The 22,219-nt window shown below is 45.3% G+C and overlaps 1 protein-coding gene across 1 annotated transcript in view; it reads left to right on the top strand.

The window, feature by feature from the left end:
- Window positions 1-3,452: 3,452 nt before the first annotated feature.
- LOC138662620 (chondroitin sulfate proteoglycan 4-like) overlaps window positions 3,453-22,219 on the top strand; it is a 90,866-nt gene continuing 72,099 nt past the window's right edge. Inside the window, exon 1 of the mRNA XM_069748451.1 lies at window positions 3,453-3,596. Coding sequence (XP_069604552.1) covers window positions 3,518-3,596 — 79 coding nt within the window. The 5' untranslated portion in view covers window positions 3,453-3,517. The remainder of the gene's footprint in view (window positions 3,597-22,219) is intronic.

A 22,219-nucleotide genomic window follows, 5' to 3' on the forward strand; every position in this document is an offset into this window, starting at 1 on the left:
TGCCGAGTTGCATAGGTAGTGTCAGGCGCAATCCACAGCTGCCTTTAGTTGTGTTTAGGATAGGTTCAGGTATTGCGGTCTACAGAGATTCCACGTCTCAGAGCTCGTTCTATTGTTTTTGGGTTATTGTCAGATCACTGTATGTGCTCTGATTACTGGCACACTGTGTTACTGGATTGCCTTCATAACACCCATTATTCTGTATGGAGCATTATATGGGCCTCGTTATTCTGTATGGCGGACTACGTGGTGCCCATTATTCTGTATGGATCATTATTTGGGGCTCATTATTCTGTATGGTGGACTATGTGGTGTCCATTATTCTGTATGGAGCACTATGTGGTGCCCATTATTCTGTATGGCGGACTACGTGGTGCCCATTATTCTGTATGGATCATTATTTGGGGCTCATTATTCTGTATGGTGGACTATGTGGTGTCCATTATTCTGTATGGAGCACTATGTGGTGCCCATTATTCTGTATGGAGCATTATATGGGGCTCATTATTCTGTATGGAGCATTATATGGGGCTCTTTATTCTGTATGGCGGACTATGTGGTGCCCATTTGTTGTGAATTCTGTGTCTGAATTCACTCCTGTGGTCACAAGTGGTACTGCAGCTTCTGGGCTTCCTCCCTCAGGTGTTCTGGTGAGCTCGTTGGCTGCCTTGTTATTTAACTCCACCTGATTCTGTCTTCCTTGCTCCTTGTCAATGTTCCAGTGTTGGATCTGAGCTTCTGGATCTTTCCTGTGGCCTGCTGCTCTGCTTAGATAAGTGCTTCTTTGTTTTTTTTGCTGTTTTTTCTGTCCAGCTTGTCTATTCGTTTTTGCTGGAAGCTCTGAGACGCAAAGGGTGTACCGCCGTGCCGTTAATTCGGCACGGTGGGTCTTTTTGCCCCCTTTGTGTGGTTTTTGCTTTAGGGTTTTTTGTAGACTGCAAAGTTCTCTTTGCTATCCTCGCTCTATCTAGAATATCGGGCCTCACTTTGCTGAATCTATTTCATCCCTACGTTTTGTCTTTTCATCTTGCTAACAGTCATTATATGTGGGGGGCTGCCTTTTCCTTTGGGGTATTTCTCTGAGGCAAGTCAGGCTTGTATTTCTATCTTCAGGCTAGTCAGTTCCTCAGGCTGTGCCGAGTTGCATAGGTAGTGTCAGGCGCAATCCACAGCTGCCTTTAGTTGTGTTTAGGATAGGTTCAGGTATTGCGGTCTACAGAGATTCCACGTCTCAGAGCTCGTTCTATTGTTTTGGGGTTATTGTCAGATCACTGTATGTGCTCTGATTACTGGCACACTGTTACTGGATTGCCTTCATAACACCCATTATTCTGTATGGAGCATTATATGGGCCTCGTTATTCTGTATGGCGGACTACGTGGTGCCCATTATTCTGTATGGATCATTATTTGGGGCTCATTATTCTGTATGGTGGACTATGTGGTGTCCATTATTCTGTATGGAGCACTATGTGGTGCCCATTATTCTGTATGGAGCATTATATGGGGCTCATTATTCTGTATGGAGCATTATATGGGGCTCTTTATTCTGTATGGCGGACTATGTGGTGCCCATTATTCTGTATGGAGCATTATATGGAGCTAATTATTCTGTATGGCAGACTATGTGGTGCCCATTATTCTGTATGGATCATTATTTGGGGCTCATTATTCTGTATGGTGGACTATGTGGTGTCCATTATTCTGTATGGAGCACTATGTGGTGCCCATTATTCTGTATGGAGCATTATATGGGGCTCTTTATTCTGTATGGCGGACTATGTGGTGCCCATTATTCTGTATGGAGCATTATATGGAGCTAATTATTCTGTATGGCAGACTATGTGGTGCCCATTATTCTGTATGGATCATTATTTGGGGCTCATTATTCTGTATGGTGGACTATGTGGTGTCCATTATTCTGTATGGAGCACTATGTGGTGCCCATTATTCTGTATGGAGCATTATATGGGGCTCTTTATTCTGTATGGCGGACTATGTGGTGCCCATTATTCTGTATGGAGCATTATATGGAGCTAATTATTCTGTATGGCAGACTATGTGGTGCCCATTATTCTGTATGGATCATTATTTGGGGCTCATTATTCTGTATGGTGGACTATGTGGTGTCCATTATTCTGTATGGAGCACTATGTGGTGCCCATTATTCTGTATGGAGCATTATATGGGGCTCATTATTCTGTATGGAGCATTATATGGGGCTCTTTATTCTGTATGGTGGACTATGTGGTGCCCATTATTCTGTATGGAGCATTATATGGAGCGAATTATTCTGTATGGCAGACTATGTGGTGGCCATTATTCTGTATGGAGCACTATGGGGTGCTCATTAGTCTGTATAGAGCATTATATGGGCCTTGTTATTCTGTATGGCGGACTATGTAGTGCCCATTATTCTGTATGGAGCACTATGGGGTGCCCATTATTTTGTATGGAGAATTATATGGGGCCCATTATATGGGGCTCATTATTCTGTATGGCGGACTATGTGGTGACCATAATTCTGTATGGAGCACTATGGGGTGCCCATTACTTTGTATGGAGCATTATATGGGGCCCATTATATGGGGCTCATTATTCTGTATGGCGGACTATGTGGTGACCATAACTCTGTACATAATACTGTATGGAGGACTATGTGGTGCCCATAATACTGTATGGAGGACTATGTGGTGCCCATAATACTGTATGGAGGACTATGTGGTGCCCATAATACTGTATGGAGGACTATGTGGTGCCCATAATACTGTATGGAGGACTATGCTGAGCTATTGTAGAATTTACAATAGATATCAGTAATTTAAGAAGTGAAATCTTTGGCACTGTACTCTACATATATTTCTCTGCGGTATCTATGCATCATGAATTGTGGTATGTGTTACAGGGGCCCACTGAGAGTCTGTCGGCTGGGCTCATGAAAACCTGGAGTCGGCCCTGAACTTAACCATTTAATGGGGTTGTCCGGTCTTTTGCTGATAGTCTGCAGAGCCTCTGTGTGACTGCGCGGCACCGCACACCGCCACGATTCTCCAGTATTGGTTTCCCCCAAACCATCGCCACTCACAGAATACAGTCACTTCTGCTGCATCCTGAACATCATAAAAACAGATGGAAATAGGTGGGGGAAAATTACGGGGTTTTTGTGTTTCATTTTTTTCCCTGGTTATTTTTTTAGTAAATTACACGGTAAACTGAAGTAATTCAATTCTACTTAAAAAAAAAAAATAATAATACACGTTTCTTTGAAAAAGTAGGGGAAAAAAATAAGTTAAAAAGTCTTGAATTCCGAGAGGTGTGTGAGAACCTGGTAAATCAGGGCTTCGCGTCCGTGATGGTGGCCATGTTGGGAGTTGTAGTTCCCCAGCAGCAGACCTGTGTCCCCTCCTCCTCAGCTGCAGACAGACTACTGCTCGGAGCCCCCTCCCGGCCCCTGACGTCAGGCCGCCGCCGCCGTGCGTGCTCCGGGGCAGAGGAGTCCATGAACCCCGGCAGGAAGCATGAGCGTCCCCGGGGCTGTGCTGCTGCTGCTGCTGGGCGCCGCGCTGTGCTGGAGCTCCGGGGTCCGCACCTCCCCAGGTAACATGGAGTCTGGGGTCCCGGCACTGAGGGGTTAACTGGGAGGTCTCGGACGTTTGGGGAGTTCTGCTTTCGGCACCTTGTGGCTCAGTGAGACGGTGCGCTGCCTGGTGTCAGCCATGTTCAGGATCTCTGCTTGCTGTCACTCACTGGGTCATTGCTCCCCTTGTGTTTCTAGGGCCGTGTGATTGGCATTACTTTCTGAAAGGGGGCACAGAACTCTGGTGAAGTGTCATGTGCGGTGTCAATTAAAGTCTCAGGGCGCCGCTCATTATTGCATTTGTTTTATTTAGTTTTTGTGATTTTATTCTATTTTTTTTCTCCATATTCTTCTATTTGCACCTTTTTTAAAGTTACTTTTTTTTTTTCATGACCTGTTTAGTGGAATGTGCAGATTTGTCGCCAAACAGGAGAAAGGTGAAAATAAATTCTGATTAAGTTTGAGAAAGGAAAAAAAAAAGTTAACGAATAGCACAAGGCGGAAAAAGAAAAATGTCTGTAAAAAAAAAATCCCAAGTTGTGAACGGGAGAACTATTGCCTTTCACAGTCGCGATTTATCATTTGACGCGCAGATTTTGCAGTCAGAATGTTTGTTGTTTTGTTTTTTACATTTGTGCCTTTTTTTTTTAAACTAAAAAAACTGCATATTCCACAAAATGCTACAAAATTTGTAGCATCTTAACATATACTTACCTTGTGATGTCTTCATATTCTGTTCCGTCCAGATGTGTCCGGATCCCAGAATTCCAATCAGCGGATGTTCACCGACCTCCATATTGGGAAACCCAAGTGATGGCTGTCTCAATATGGAAACTGCTGGTGGTATCACTGGCGGAACACCGTCGCAACACACACACACACACACACACACACACACACACACGTACTGTATATGCCGTACGCACCACACACACACACAGTGTATACGCCATACGCACCACACACACACAGTGTATACGCCATACGCACCACACACACTGTATACGCCATACGCACCACACACACACAGTGTATACGCCATACGCACCACACACACACACAGTGTATACGCCATACGCACCACACACACACACAGTGTATACGCCATACGCACCACACACACACTGTATACGCCATACGCACCACACACACACACAGTGTATACGCCATACGCACCACACACACACACAGTGTATACGCCATACGCACCACACACACACACACACAGTGTATACGCCATACGCACCACACACACACACAGTGTATACGCCATACGCACCACACACACACACACTGTATACGCCATACGCACCACACACACACACAGTGTATACGCCATACGCACCACACACACACACAGTGTATACGCCATACGCACCACACACACACACACACAGTGTATACGCCATACGCACCACACACACACACAGTGTATACGCCATACGCACCACACACACACACACAGTGTATACGCCATACGCACCACACACACACACAGTGTATACGCCATACGCACCACACACACACACACACTGTATACGCCATACGCACCACACACACACACAGTGTATACGCCATATGCACCACACACACACACAGTGTATACGCCATACGCACCACACACACTGTATACGCCATACACACCACACACAGTGTATACGCCATACGCACCACACACACACACAGTGTATACGCCATACGCACCACACACACACACACACACTGTATACGCCTTACACACCACACACACCGTACGCAGCCTCTTGTGCAGTACCACCAGCGGAACACCGTCGCACCACACACACACTGTATACGCCGTACACACCACACACACGCACACTGTATACGCCGTACGCAACCCACACACACACTGTATATGCCATACGCACCACACACACTGTATATGCCGTACACACCACCACACACTATATATGCCGTACGCACCACACACACACACACTGTATATGCCGTACGCACCACACACACACACACTATCTGCCGTACGCACCACACACACACTGTATATGTCGTATGCACCACACACACAGTGTATACGCCGTACGCACCACACACACACTGTATATGTCGTACGCACCACACACACACACACACACACACACACACACACACACTGTATACGCCGTACACACCACACACACGATGTATACATCGTACGGAGCCTCTTGCGCCGTACGCACCACTCACACACACTGTATACACCGTACGCAACACACACACACTGTATACGCTGTACGCACCTCAGACACATTGTATACACCTTACGCAGCCTCTTGCGCCGTACCACCAGCGGGCCCCCTTCGCGAACACGCCTCCGCCGGGATCAGCTGAATGATTCACTGACTGCCGCCATCTTTCTACAGGAGGAGCGCATGCGCAGATTTAATGTGACCGCCGCTATCTATCTGCACAGAGATGGCGGCGGTCTGATTTACTGCGCCTGCGAAGTGAATCATTTGGGTGATCCCGGCGGCAGATGCGCGACGTGTCTACAGGCAGAGGAAGCCGGTCACATTAAAGGGGTTTTCCCATGAACAAAAGTTCATTTTAAAAATTGTCTGTGTCTGACCGTGTACGAGAGCACATGGGGTACACAGGTCAAAGAAGAGATGTCATGAGAGAAGACAGCAGATGTTTGTTCATGACACATTGTACTTCATGTTAGTGGTAAATTTGGGTTAATATTTTTTCACATTTGTTTGTGAAAATATTGGAATTTACAAACTATTCATTTTTTTTTAACCTTAAAGAAGTTGTCCACTACATGGACAACTTCTGGTCATACCCCTTGCTTAGCCCCAATAAAATGATAAAGCCTATACTCCCGTGTCGGTGCCGTTCCCGCGGTGTCGGCACTAGTTCTCCCAGGGCTCCAATGCTGTTGTCACCGTTCGATTTGTCTGAAGGCGGACATAGTCACATCTCCGAATTCAGACAAATCGAACGGTGACCGCACGGGAGAAGAGTATAGGCGTTATTATTTTATCGGGGCCAAACATTTTGGTCAAGAAGGGGTTGTCATCATAGTGGACAACCCTTTTAAACCAGAGAGATATGTCACGCAAAATAGTTAATAATTAACATTTCCCACATTTTTTTTGTTAGAAAATTAGAAGGGTTAAAAGGGTTATGTCGGAAAATAGTAAACAAATAGTAAAAAATTCTAAAATGTCTGAAAATAGTAAAAAATTACACCATTCTAAAAACTGCACGCCTTCGAAGTGCTCAAAACCACACACAAGAAGTTGATTAACCCTTCAGGTGCTTATCAGGAATTAAAGCAGTGTGGAAGGAAAAACTGAAAATTGACCTTCTTTTACCTCTTTCCCGCAAAGATGTTACTTTAGCCCCAAGCAGGGCTCGGAAGGCAAGGAGCGCCATTTGACTGAAACGCAAAATTGGCTGGAATAGCTAACAGAAAATGTTGTCTTTACAGAGCCCCTGATGTGTCTAAACAGTTGGAACCACCACACAAGTGACCCCATTTTGGAAACTCCATCCCTCTAGGAATTTATATGTTTGGTGAGGGCCTTCAACCCCCAGATGCTTAAATGAATTTTATAACGTTGAGCTGTGAAAATAAAAAGTCTCATTTTTCCCACATTAATGTTGCTTTAGTCCCACAAGGGTAACAGGCGATAATGGACCATACAATTTGTTGTGTTATTTCTCCTGAGTACACAGATACCCAATATATATGGTGAAAAACTACGGTTTGGGCGCACGGCAGGACTCAGAAGGGAAAGATTGCCATTTTGACTGGAATAGATTGTGAATGCTACTGTATGTCACATTTGAAGAGCCCTTGACCTGCCAAAACAGCAGAACCCCCAACAATTGACTCCAGGTTAGAAACTATAGCTCTCGAGGAATTCTTTTAGTGGTGTAGTGAGCATTTTTAACCCTCAGGTGATTGACAGAATTGTATAACATTGGGCTGAGTAAATTAAAAATTACAATTTTTTTTTTTTAAATAAAATGTTGTTTTGACCCCTAGTTTGTAGTTTTCAAAGTGGATAATAGGAGAAAACTAACACTATAATTTAATACGCAATTTCTCCTGAGTACACCGATACCCCATATGTGGTCGAAAACTACTTATGAGGCACAGTGCAAAGCTCAGAAGGGAAAACGCCCCATATTGGAGTGCAGATTTGGCTGTTATGGTTTGCGAGTGCCATGTCACATTGGCAGAGCCCCTGAGGTGCCAGGGCAGCAGAACCCCCGTAAGTGACCGCATTATAGAAACTAAAGTTCTCAATGAATTTATCTAAGGGTGCAGTGATCAAATTGACACCACGGGTGTGTCACAGAATTTTAGACCATTGGTGAAGAAATAATAATTAAATTTTTACCATCAAAAATTTGTTCTGGCCCAAAATTGTACGTTTTCACCATGGGAAATGGGTAAAAATGGCACCAAAATGTGTCCCACAATTTCATTTGGACATAGAAATACCCCATATGTGGCTGTACAGTACTGCTTAGGCTACGTACACATTTGCGTTGTTGGGCGCAGCGTCGGTGACGCGACGCAACCAACAACGCATGTACACAACGCAGCGTTTTGCGACACACGCATTGTTATAAGATCCTACAGATCAGGAATTTCGGCGCAGGGAAAACGCTACAAGTAGCGTCCTCTGCGCCCTGTCTTGTGCGTCTATATGACGCATGCGTCGTAAAACGCAGTACAACGCATACCGGCGCATGTCCATACGCCCCCCATGTTAAAGATAGGGGCGCATGACGCATGCGTCGACGACGCTGCGCCCAACAACGCAAATGTGAACGTAGCCTTAGCCACACGGCGAGACTCGGGAGAGACGGAGCGCTATTAGGCTGTGTGCACACGATGCAGATTTAGTGCAGAACTGCAGCGTTATTTTCTGCGCAGAAACGCTGCAGAACTGCACTGTGATTTACAGTACAATGTAAATCAATGTGAAAAAAAAAAGCTGTGCTAATGGTGCAGAAAAATCCGCGCAGAAACGCTGCAGATTTCAAAGAAGTGCATGTCACTTCTTTTGTGCAGTTCTGCAGCGTTTCTGCACCCCTCCATTAATAGAAATCTGCAGTGGTAAAATCTGCACAAAAACTGCACAAAATCCGCACTAAAAATGCATAAAAAACGCAGCTGCGGATTTTGCCAGGAGATGCGGATTTTGTGCAGAAAATTCTGCACCTCTTTTCTTACGTGTGCACATAGCCTTAGACTCTGAGAACAAATTATTGTAGTATACTTTGCGGACTCCGTATACAGAGCCCCTAAGTGCTAGAAAAGCATGTGACCACTCTGGAAATTTATGTACAGGTGTTTTCCAGAAACAATCAGCAATGTATGTTGCTGAGTAAAAGTTGCAAATCTGCCATTTTAGTGACCAGAATGTTGTAGTGCTCATACATCATGCCCAGCTCATGCTTCTGGAAACATGCATCACGTAAAGTAGGCGGGTGTCACGCTCACGCCCAGACTGGTTGGCATGGGCATGCGGGGGTGTGGCCCCACTGCCACAGACCAGACTACCCTGGAAGGGGCGTGACTAAGCAGCTACCTTGGTGTTCAATGGAGCCTCTGATGTGAGGTCAGGCTTGTGCTGCAGGAAGCTATCGGGTACCACTCCAGGGTAGTGTCTGGCTGTGGCTGCAGATCCCACCGGGGAACGGAACATAGACAGGCAAGCGGGCACGGCTGGGACACAGGCAGACAGGCGGGCACGGCTGGGACACAGGCAGGCAGACCGGTACAACAGAGACACTGGCAGGCACAACTGGGACACTGGCAGGCAGACGGGTACAACAGAGACACTGGCAGGCAGGCGGGTATGGCTGGCTCTCTGGTAGGCAGGTACAGCTGGCAAGGCTGGTACACTGGAAGGACCGGTAGGGACCGGTATGCATTCAGGTATGTAAAACAGGTAAGAACCTGTTCAGACAGGAGGGTATATGAGAACAGATAGAGAAAGACCGCAAGAAGCAGAGCAAAGCAGAAACGCAGGAGGCGGAGACAAGAGCAGGAGGTGGAGCCAAGAACAGAAATGCAGAAGGCGGAGCCAAAAGCAGAAATGCAGGAGGCGGAGCAAAGAGCAGGAGGCAGAGACGCAGGAGACGAGCATGGAAGAACCGCAAGGAGCGGAGCAAGGTAGGACCGCAAGGAGCGGAGCCGCAGAGCGAGAGCTGAGCGGAGCCGCAGAGCAAAGCCACAGAGTGCAGAGCTGAGAGCAGAGCAAGACACAGAGTGCAGAGCCGAGAGCAAAACCACAGAATGCAGAGCAAGGAGCAAAGCAAGGTCGCAGAGAGCAAAGCCGAAAGCAGAGCAAAGCAAGACACAAAGTACGCACAGCAGAGAAAGCAAACCAAGACAGGGATATAAACGAACACAGGAACAGGACTAGACTAAGACACAGTCAGGAACGGGAAAAGGCACAGAGACACGGACACAAGCCAGGGTACGACGCCCCACTGGGTGGCGGACACAGGTCAGGGTACGAAGCCCCACTGGGTGGCAAACACAGGCCAGGGTACAACGCCCCACTGGATGGCGGACAGAAGAGTCACAGAGACAGGGCCTGGCACCTCAGTAGCAAAGAAATGACTGAGGGAGTAAGTTGCACAGGCCCCGACCAATGGGTGGGTAAGGCTTCTTTCACACTAGCGTCGGAATCTCCCTCATCGCAATGCGTCGGGGAGAGATTCCGACGCTAGCGTTTAATGCATTGCACAATGGAGGCAGCGGATGCATTTCTCCGGCGCATCCGCTGCCCCATTGTAAGGTGCGGGGAGGTGGGGGCGGAGATCCAGCCGCGCATGCGCGGTCGGAAAAAGCGGTCCGTCAGGAGCAAAAAACGTTACATGTAGCGTTTTTTGCTCCCGACAGTCCGCAGAAGCACGACGCATCCGACGTGTGGCAATCCGTCCCAAATGCGTCGTCAATACAAGTCTATGGGGAAAAAACGCATCCTGCAAGCACTTTTGCAGGATGCGTTTTTTCTGCAAAACGACGCATTGTGACGGATTGCAGAAAACGCTAGTGTGAAAGTAGCCTAAGTCTTAAATGCAGGAAGCCTCATGGCAATTGGCCGGGGACACCTTAGCAAGGTGCACACTGTCTCAATAAGACACAGGAACTGCCGGCGCCGCCCCCCTACGCACACAGACAGAAGACATGCACAGAGCAAGCAGCAGACATGAGGCACACAGCATGGAGCTGGCAGCAGAGAGAACTCAGCATGGACCAGAGAAGTGAGTTAGTTTGAGTGTAAAGCGGGTGGGGGATGGGAGGCCATGCAGTGATGCTAGCAGGATTGTTACAGCGGGCACTCAGCACTACAGAAATGCCAAATGTGGATGCTAAATGTGGTTTAAGTACACTGTGGGGCTCAGAAGGGAGGAGGACATTTGGTTCTGGCATCGCAGAATTTGCTGAATTTCTTTTGGGGGGCTTGGAGCCATTTCACTTTTCCAGAGCCTTTGTACTACCAGTAACGTGGAAGCCTGCTATATTTCCGTTAACAGATGACGGACCTGAGTGGGGACTTGATTTTTTTTGTGGATTGAGTTGAAGCTTTCGTTGGGAACATTTTACATAACATTTTACATAACATTTATGATCACATTTATCCGGCGCTCTACGCTGAGCACTTATTTTGGGGTTTACATCTAAATCTTCAAGTGACGTGATTCAGATGAAACCCCGAGAGATCCATCTATATATATAATTGCCTAAGGGTTTTTCCGTCTGTCTGTCTGTCTGTCTGTCCTGGAAATCCCGCGTCTCTGATTGGTCGAGGCCGCCAGGCCTCGACCAATCAGCGACGGGCACAGCGACGATGATGTCATAAAGGACGTAGACATCCCGCGTCTGATTGGTCGAGGCCGCCAGACCTCGACCCATCAGCGACGGGCACAGCGATGATGATGTCATAAAGGACGTAGAAATCCCACGTTTCTGATTCAGCGACGGGCACAGTATCGACGTAGATGTCATAATGGTTGCCTGTTGTGAATTCTGTGGTCAAGCTCCCTCCTGTGGTCATGAGTGGTACTTCGGCTGGTTCTGTCTATGAGCTTCCTCTGGTAGATATGAGTGGGGCTGCGGCTTCTGAGTTTCCTTCCTCAGGTGACGAGGTTAAGTCGTTAGGTGCTGCTCTATTTAACTCCACCTAGTTCTTTGTTCCTGGCCTCCAGTCAATGTTCCAGTATTGGTCTAGCTCTCTCCTGGATCGTTCTTGTGGCCTGTCTGCCCTGCATAAGCTAAGTTTTGCTTGTGTTACTTTTTGTTTGCTATATTTTCTGTCCAGCTTGCTATATTGGTTTTTCTTGCTTGCTGGAAGCTCTGAGACGCAGAGGGAGCACCTCCGTACCGTTAGTCGGTGCAGAGGGTCTTTTTGCCCCCTCTGCGTGGTTGTTTGTAGGTTTTTGTGCTGACCGCAAAGCTATCTTTCCTATCCTCGGTCTATTCAGTAAGTCGGGCCTCACTTTGCTAAAATCTATTTCACCTCTGTGTTTGTATTTTCATCTTAACTCACAGTCATTATATGTGGGGGGCTGCCTTTTCCTTTGGGGAATTTCTCTGAGGCAAGGTAGGCTTATTTTTCTATCTTCAGGGCTAGCTAGTTTCTCAGGCTGTGCCGAGTTGCATAGGGAACGTTAGGAGCAATCCACGGCTACCTCTAGTGTGGTATGATAGGATTAGGGATTGCGGTCAGCAGAGTTCCCACGTTTCAGAGCTCGTCCTATGTTGGTAACTATCAGGTCACTTTGTGTGCTCTTAACCACTAGGTCCATTGTGGTTCTGAATCACCTGTTCATAACAGTTGCCATGGCGACGATGATGTCATAAAGGTTGCCTCGACCAATCAGCGACGGGCACAGTCTGCCGCGAATTCTGGAATCATCATTGTCCATATACTACGGGGACATGTATATTCTAGAATACCCGATGCGTTAGAATCGGGCCACAATCTAGTTTACTATAATGAGGCAGCAGAGTAACTCTGGACTCCGTCTAGCTTCTGTTCAGCATTGTCCTTCTTTTTATAAGTGCACAAAACTGTGGTTGTCTGTATAATCCTAAAACAGATATTGCCGGCTCATAGGTCAGGCATGTCCACAGTGCCTCCTTCTGCCTCATTATAGGGAATCTTCCCCTGGGGGGTTCCATCTGATTCACGTATTTCAAAGATTTAGGCTATGTGCACACGTTCTGGATTTCTTGCTGAAAATTCCTGAGAATTCCGGACATTTTCTGCAAGAAATCCGCAAAAAAAACGCACGCGTTTTTGCCGCGGTTTTGACGCATTTTTGCCGCGGTTTTGACGCGTTTTTAACGCGTTTTTTTCCGGACACTTCCCAATGCATTTTGGAGTGGGAAATCCGCAAAAAAAAACGGAAAATTAATGAACATGCTGCGTTTTTTGCCGCGATGCGTTTTTTTCGTGGAAAATGTGCACAAAACATGCGGAATTCATTCTAAATGATGGGATGCTTATTGTATGCGGTTTTTTTTTGCGGTTTTATAGCGTTTTTGTCGGGAAAAACCGCAAAAAAACCGCAACGTGTGAACACAGCCTTACACTGAAGCCCTGGTGTAAGCTCAAGGCGCAGAATAAATGTGAGCCGATCACTACTGCGATCTTTGGGAGGTAAAATGAACAAATCAACAGCAACTGAATAATAAGTGTTATTTATTTTTTACTCTGTTCCTCGTGCGGTATAAGTGATTAGGCGACTTTATTCTTCCGGTCGGTCCGATTACAGTGATACCAGATTTATATCAGGTTTTTATGTTTGACTGCTGTCACACACTAAAAGACGCCTTTTATACAAAAACAAAGTTTTTGCATCGTGATATTTTGAGATCTATAATTTTTCCATATTTCTGCTGACAGTCATGTGAAGGCTTGTTTTTTTGCGGGATGAGTAGATGTTTTTATTGGTATTATTTTTGGTCACATGACATTTTTTGATCGCTTTCTATTCCGATTTTTGGGGGGCAGAATGTTCAAAAACCAGCAATTTAGGATTTTTTTTTGGGGGGGTGGGGTTTGTCATTTTGCGTGTGTTCTCGTGAGACTTTGGCACTATCTTCAATGGAGCACGGTGACCCGCTCCACTGCGCAGGCGCCAGATTCCCAGTCCCGCAGTGTGAATATACATCATAACACACTGCGGGGAGGGATCTGGGGCCTCGGCTACACGAAGGTGCCGGCGATGTCACGACAGAGAGGAGGCAGCGCCCGGAGGACACAGGGGGATGATTGACATCTCGGAGGCGGTTGAGACCGGGGGAGAAGACATACCTCCGGGACACAATACAGGTATTGCGCAAAATTTATAAAAGTGATTATTTCACCATTCCTAGGGATGCTAAACATAAGAGCCACCTTCACAGAATGCAGCCTTAGTGCTTCTGAAGGTGGCTCTTTTACTTAAAATGCCCTGTGGGGGGTGACAGGTTCCCTTTAAGGCGATTCTCGATGCCAGGATGTAATGCCAATCCTCTCTTAGACAGTCTACATCTCTCAGGGAGCCTAATGTGAATCCTCTCTTGGACTAAAGTCTATATCTCTGTGGAGGGGTGTGGGATCCTGCTAGGTTCCCAGAGAGATTTAGGCTGTCTAAGAGAGGATTGGCATTAGGTCCTGGCAACGAGAAACGCCTTAACGTGGCTGCCAGGTACACATGAATTTATGCGCTAAGCATTCTCAATTTTTCATATCTTTGGTGCAGTAATGCAATTAAATTTTCATATTTTATGTTTGCATGCTATGGCGCTACAGAGTGCTGCCTTATTTTTTTCATTGTATATGAGTTGGCGACTCTAGGTAAGTAAGCACCTGTTCAGACCTGATTTATGTTTGCATGTGACGGTCAGTTTTTTTGTTATCAGTTCAGATCTAGCGTTCTGTATCGGAATCACTGCGCTTGGGGGTTTGTGGGGGTCCCTAGCGCTTCATGACTGTCAACCGTAATAGAACGTCGGCGCAGCATACAGCACAGCAAGTGCCGACGTTTACTCACCGTCGGCGGTTGGGAACCGGTTAAAACTACAAGTCTTCTTACAGAAAGGTGGAGGGGAAAAAACGGAAAGCGCAAACACAAAAATTCCCATGGTCTGGAACGGGTTAAATCAACCATAGGTTAATTTGCTCCACTGGGAGAGTCTCCTAAATTCTCCACTACTCTTTGCAAACCTCGATGATGATATAAACTGAATCATAAAATCCAAGTGCCCCAAAAAGCAATCGCTCCCTGGGTGACATCTCGCCCTTGGTGATGTCACTCTTCATTTATAAAGCTCAACAAGAAAAGTAATCTTGTCCACCCTGTTTATCAGCGTCATTCCCAGCCTCCGGTCTCATGCGCGTCTCCCCACTTTTGTACCTCGCTGCATACTTATAGTGACATCGGGCCAGATCTCACAAAACATTATTATTACTGCTCGTAATTGGCCTCTCTGGTTACCTGATGTCCCACTGATGTTATGACACAACGAGCGCCCCAGGAGACTCCAAATACCTGCTTCGGAGACCAAGGAAGAATCCAATTTGTTAATGTTAAGCCCAAATTTATTGATTTCTAAGTCCTTTTTTAACTTCCTGAAGTGGATCTGTCACTAGGTTTCAGAATACGAGCTGCATAGATTTTTAAATCTATCTCCCATACCTGACGAGGCTGGTGTACTCACCGTGAAAATTCATGTCAGAATGGCTGCAGAATAATTTTTTTTCAGCTTGTAACAAAATGAGAAATTGGAGACTAGTGTTAGCTGGTTTCCTAATTCTCATTTTAATTTCAGAATCATACAGCCATTCTGACTTGGATTTTCAGCGCAAGTACACCAGCCTCATCCCATCTAAGAAATGTAATGTTTCTCTTCTGAAATCTAGTGACAGTTCTCATTTATATGAATCAGTATAAATAAAGCTATAAATATTAAATGGGCATTCCCATCTCTGAGATTCTATTCTAAATATGTATTAGGTGTAACTATTATTAGCGAAGACCTCCAAATAGAAATGTAGTATAGTTCTTCTGATTCTCTATGTCGCTTTCCCCGTGTGCAGGGCATTGCAGTAGCTTAGGTATCCATGGTTGCAACCAATAACAACTAACTGTCATTAATTATGAGTGGTCGTAACCATGGATACCTAAGCTACTGCAATGCCCTGCACATGGGTTGACATAGCGAATCAGAAGAACTATACTACATTTCTAAATGGAGGTATTTGCTTATATTTTTAGTATTACACCCACTACATATTGGAGATGGGAACATCCCTTTAAGTCATGCGTAAAAATTAATCTCTACACCACTGGATTCATCGGCAGTCAGTTGACCTGGGTGTCCCATTGTACACAGTTGTGAACAGGAGAGGCCTAGAGTTTTCCAAACAGAATATAAAGTCTTATACCATTAAAGGTCTCTTAAAGGGTTTATCCGGCTGCACTCCTGTATTGGAGGTGAGCGTTATGTAGACGTTATGACACCAACGGAGCCGTGTGCATGTGTCTCGATGAGTGTTTGGGGGCATAACATCAACACCTCCGACCCAGAAGTCAGTGGAGCTGGATAGCCCCTTTTCTACCTTTCGCCCCTATATTTGTCCACGTGTCTTGTCTCCTGTTTCACTGCTGGTTGAGTCCCAGCCTGCAGCGATGGTCTCTCCTCTATCATCTCCATTTCTCCGGCTTGTAATCTGTGAGTTACAGGGATTAGAAAGCAGATGTCATGTGCCACTTTCAAGTCCAACAGCTGAGACTGTTTCGCCCTCTGAAAATACCCTAGGGATCTGTAACCCATTCAGCACCAGATTGTGCAGCAGCTTGGAGTACGATAATGTGTTAAAGGCTCCAAAATTGGATAAAAAAACAACCAATGCAGTGAGTATTTTTTTTATAAATGTAGGCAATATCTGAACATTAGACCACAATCAATAATTACAAGTAAATCCTCTAACCCATGACTCTAAAGGGTGCCACACCCTCCGCCCCGACGCGCGTTTCGCGTGGGCTTCTTCCGGGGGCCTACTGCTACCTGGTAAAATACTGGAGGTTTTTACTACATTTACACTGACATGACCGCATTGGTTGTTTTTTTATCCAATTTTGCACTGTCACATTATTGCACATGTCACTTTAGTTTGACTTGGATGGATATCCCCTTACTCTTGCTTAGTGGTGCTGCACTTTTGCTGCACCTGTTTTTCCCTTCCTTCAAATTCTGTCATTGGGCAAACTTGCCAGTAATATATTGCGCATTTTTTGTTATTGATGTATTATAATAAAAATATTTGTGATAAATTCAATTTGGATGCACTACTTTATTTTTTGAGATTGTCTACAATTTGATGGGAGTATATCCATAGCTATTGCAATGAGTGGTTGTGGCAAGTAGCCGTACACCACTTCTTTTACTTGGTCTGTGCCTAAGATCTTGTATTCTTGGGGTACAAGTCTGCAGTCACTTTATTTGACTGCAGACTTGTGAATTCTCCCAGCATGCACAGTGTGCACTGTCAGGATTCTCCCGTGTCGGCACTGAGAGCAGGTGGGTAAGAAACTTGCATACAAGCGGTCACCTGCCTACTAAACTTACGCGGCCTAACTCAATACAAGTGAGCAGGTAAGCGCTTGACCGCAAGTAAGTGGCCGTAGTTTGCAACCGACTGCATATTTGTGCAGATGGACAGCAGTCTGTTGAAATCACTACTACTTGTGCTTGTATTTCAGTGTTCACGTTCGTGGTTCCTCAGACATTAGGGAATATTCCACTACACATTTTTCGTGAGTGCTGCGGTGTGTAATTTTATATACATTCTAACATTAGCCAAGCCAGACGCTTTTTGGATTTTACATATGTTCCTTCAATGGTGTATGCAGTGGATGTACAATACAAGTAAATTGAGCTAGGCCGGACACGTCCAGTGTCATATTTTTATGTAACTGGAAGAAAGCATGTCGCCTTGAGGTCACATGACTGTCCTCTTCTGGCCCCAGAGAATCCTGGTCATTCTGCCTCACAAAAATCGGAATAAAAAGCGATCAAAAACTGTCACGTGCCCGAAAATGTTACCAATAAAAACGTCAACTCGTCCCGCAAAAAACAAGACCTCACATGACTCTGAACTCAAATCTGGAAAAATTATAGCTCTCAAAATATGGTAACGCAAAAAATATTTTTTGCAATAAAAAGCGTCTTTCAGTGTGTGACGGCTGCCAATCATAAAAATCCGCTAAAAAACCCGCTATAAAAGTAAATCAAACCCCCCTTCATCACCCCCTTAGTTAGGGAAAAATTAAAAAATTTAAAAAATGTATTTATTTCCATTTTCCCATTAGGGTTATGGTTAGGGTTAGGGTTGGGGCTAAAGTTAGGGTTTGGATTACATTTACGGTTGAGAATAGGGTTGGGATTAGGGTTAGGGGTGTGGTTAGGGTTACCGTTGGGATTAGGGTTAGGGGTGTGTTTGGATTAGGGTTTCAGTTATAATTGGGGAGTTTCCACTGTTTAGGCACATCAGGGGCTCTCCAAACACGACATGGCGTCCGATCTCAAATTCAATTCCAGCCAATTCTGCGTTGAAAAAGTAAAACAGTGCTCCTTCCCTTCCGAGCTCTCCCGTGTGCCCAAACAGGGGTTTACCCCAACATATGGAGTATCAGCGTACTCAGGACAAATTGGACAACAACTGCGGGCTAAAAAATAATTTTTGGGGGAAAATTTTTTTATTTTCACGGCTCTGTGTTATAAACTGTAGTGAAACACTTGGGGGTTCAAAGTTCTCACAACACATCTAGATAAGTTCCTTGGGGGGTCTAGTTTCCAATATGGGGTCACTTGTGGGGGGTTTCTACTGTTTAGGTACATTAGGGGCTCTGCAAACGCAATGTGACGCCTGCAGACCATTCCATCTAAGTCTGCATTCCAAATGATGCTCCTTCCCTTCCGAGCTCTGCCATGTGCTCAAACGGTGGTTCCCCCCCACATATCGGGTATCGGCGTACTCAGGACAAATAGGACAACAACATTTAGGGTCCAATTTCTCCTGTTATCCTTGGAAAAATACAAATCTGGGGGCTAAAAAATAATTTTTGTGGGAAAAAATTTTTGTTTTATTTTTACGGCTCAGCATTATAAACTTCTGTGAAGCCCTTGGTGGGTCAAAGTGCTCACCACACCTCTAGATAAGTTCCTGTGCGGGTTTTCAATGTTTACGCAAATTAGTGGCTCGCCAAATGCAAGATGGCGTCCCATCTCAATTCCTGTCAATTTTGCATTGAAAAGTCAAACTGCGCTCCTTCCCTTCCAAGCTCTGCCATGCGCCCAAACAGTGGTTTACCCCCACCTATGGGGTATCAGCGTACTCAGGACAAATTGTACAACAACTTTTGGGGTCTATTTTCTCCTGTTACCCTTGGTAAAATAAAACAAATTGGAGCTGAATTAAATTTTTTGTGAAAAAAAGTTAAATGTTCATTTTTATTTAAACATTCAAAAAATTCCTGTGAAACACCTGAAGGGTTAATAAACTTCTTGAATGTGGTTTTGAGCACCTTGAGGGGTGCAGTTTTTAGAATGGTGTCACACTTGGGTATTTTCCATCATATAGACCCCTCAAAATGACTTCAAATGAGATGTGGTCCCTAAAAAAAAATGGTGTTGTAAAAATGAGAAATTGCTGGTCAACTTTTAACCTTTATAACTCCCTAATAAATAAAAAATTTGGTTCCAAAATTGTGCCGATGTAAAGTAGACATGTGGGAAATGTTACTTATTAAGTATTTTGTGTGACATATCTCTGTGATTTAATTGCATAAAAATTCAAAGTTGGAAAATTACGAAATTTTCTAAATTTTCGTTTTTTTTCACAAATAAACGCAGGTAATATCAAAGAAATTTTACCACTATCATGAATTACAATATGTCACGAGAAAACAATGTCAGAATCACTGGGATCCGTTGAAGCGTTCCAGAGTGATAACCTCATAAAGGGACAGTGGTCAGAATTGTAAAAATTGGCCTGGTCATTAACGTGCAAGCCACCCTTGGGGGTAAAGGGGTTAAAGGTCCGTTATGTAAGCCGGGACAGCGGTGTCAGCGAGGAAAGTGTTATCTGGGGTTTCTCAGCAGGACCCTGTTGATCGTTTCCTTTCAGCGCGTCCTCTCGTCCCCTGCTCCAGTCAGCGCCTTTTTTTTTTTTTTCCTCTTCCCTCTTTTCCCTTCTGGGTAGATTGCGGGGCATGTGCAATTTTGTAATAGACACTGGTTGCAGCACCTTCATGCCTCAGGTGGGATACACCTTATCAGGTTTATCAGGTTTTGGCACGGTCTTTTGAATTATGATGCACATTTTGATACAAATACATATATAGATACGATTGCCTGACCTAGTGCCTTTCTGACCCGCATTGGTGCATTGACATAATAACACTGAATCCATGTGATTGTTTGATATCATGTGCGAATGCATGGTTATACAACTACTAGATGGTGGCCCGATTCTAACGCATCGGGTATTCTAGAATATGTATGTATATAGCAGCCGCACCGGCCACTATATATTCTTGAATACCCGATGCGTTAATACAGGCCACGCAGTATATAACATTGCCCACGTAGTATATAACACTGCCCACGTAGTATATAGCAGCCATGTAGTATATAACGCAGCCCACACAGTATATGACACTGCCCACGTAGTGTATAGTAGCCATGTAGTATATAACATTGCCCACGCAGTATATAACATTGCCCACGTAGTATATAACACTGCCCACGTAGTATATAGCAGCCATGTAGTATATAACGCAGCCCACACAGTATATAACACTGCCCACGTAGTGTATAGTAGCCATGTAGTATATAACGCAGCCCACGCAGTATATAACATTGCCCACGTAGTATATAACACTGCCCACGTAGTATATAGCAGCCATGTAGTATATAACGCAGCCCACACAGTATATAACACTGCCCACGTAGTGTATAGCAGCCATGTAGTATATAACGCAGCCCACGCAGTATATAACATTGCCCACATAGTATATAACACTGCCCACATAGTATATAGCAGCCATGTAGTATATAACGCAGCCCACGCAGTATATAACATTGCCCACATCTATATATATAATTGCCTAAGGGTTTTTCCGTCTGTCTGTCTGTCTGTCTGTCTGTCCTGGAAATCCCGGCTCTCAGATTGGTCGAGGCCGCCAGGCCTCGACCAATCAGCAACGGGCACAGCGACGATGATGTCATAAAGGACGTAGAAATCCCGCGTCTGATTGGTCGAGGCCGCCAGGCCTCGACCAATCAGCAACGGGCACAGCGACGATGATGTCATAATGGTTGCCATGGCGACGATGATGTCATAAAGGTTGCCTCAACCAATCAACGACGGGCACATTCTGCCGTGAATTCTGGAATCATCATTGTCCATATACTACGGGGACATGCATATTCTAGAACAGGGGTCCCCAACTCCAGTCCTCAAGGCCCACCAACATGTCATGTTTTCAGGATTTCCTTAGTCTTGCCCAGGTAATAATTGCATCACCTGTGCAATGCAAAGGAAATCCTGAAAACATGACCTGTTGGTGGGCCTTGAGGACTGGAGTTGGGGACCCCTGTTCTAGAATACCCGATGCGTTAGAATCGGGCCACAATCTAGTAGTATATAACTCTGCCCATAAAGTACATAGCAGCCATGTAGTATATAAGGCAGCCCACGCAGTATGTAACATTGCCCACATAGTATATAACAGCCATGTGCCATGTAGTATATAACGCAGCCCACGCAGTATGTAACACAGCCCACGTAGTATATAGCAATGTGGGCACTATATGCGTGGTTAAAAAAGACTTAAAATAAAAAATAAACATATACTCACCTTCCGAGGGCCCCTTATAGTCCTGGCGCCTGTGTGCGGTGCACGCGGCAGCTTCCGGTCCCAGGGTTGGTATGAACGCAGGACCTGTGATGACATGGCGGTCACATGATCGTGACGTCATGGCAGGTCCTTCTTGCATAGTATCCTTGCCACCGAAACCTGCCGCTTGCACTGCCGAGGACAGCGCACGACCTTGGAGGGTGAGAATAACCTTTTTTTTTATTATTATTTTTATTTGTAACATTAGATCTTTTTACTATTGATGCTGCATACACAGCGGTCCATTAACGCTGCCATTAACCCTGTGTGAGGGCTGACTGGAGGGGAGTATGGAGCGGGCACTGACTGCGGGGAGGAAGGGGCGGCCATTTTGCCGGCGGACTGTGCCCGTTGCTGATTGGTCGTGGCAATGGTCGTGAGCGTTTTGCCACGACCAATCAGCGACTTGGATTTCCATGACAGACAGAGGCTGCGACCAATGAATATCCGTGACAGACAGAAGGACAGACAGAAAGACGGAAGTGACCCTTAGACAATTATATAGTAGATAGACAGTAACCTCAATCTCTGTGTTTCCCTGAATGTGTTTTTTGTATTGTAATGTTTTTTCTACATATATCTTTTGATAGACAAATAAAATTACAAAAATTTTTATATGCACTTATGTAATCCGTGTCCTCCTATTTTGTTATTTGACGTGCATTAACTGTCTGCTTAGCTATGCCCCCTT

The sequence above is a fragment of the Ranitomeya imitator genome, chromosome 1, assembly GCF_032444005.1.
Source record: "Ranitomeya imitator isolate aRanImi1 chromosome 1, aRanImi1.pri, whole genome shotgun sequence".
Classification (NCBI taxonomy): domain Eukaryota; kingdom Metazoa; phylum Chordata; class Amphibia; order Anura; family Dendrobatidae; genus Ranitomeya; species Ranitomeya imitator.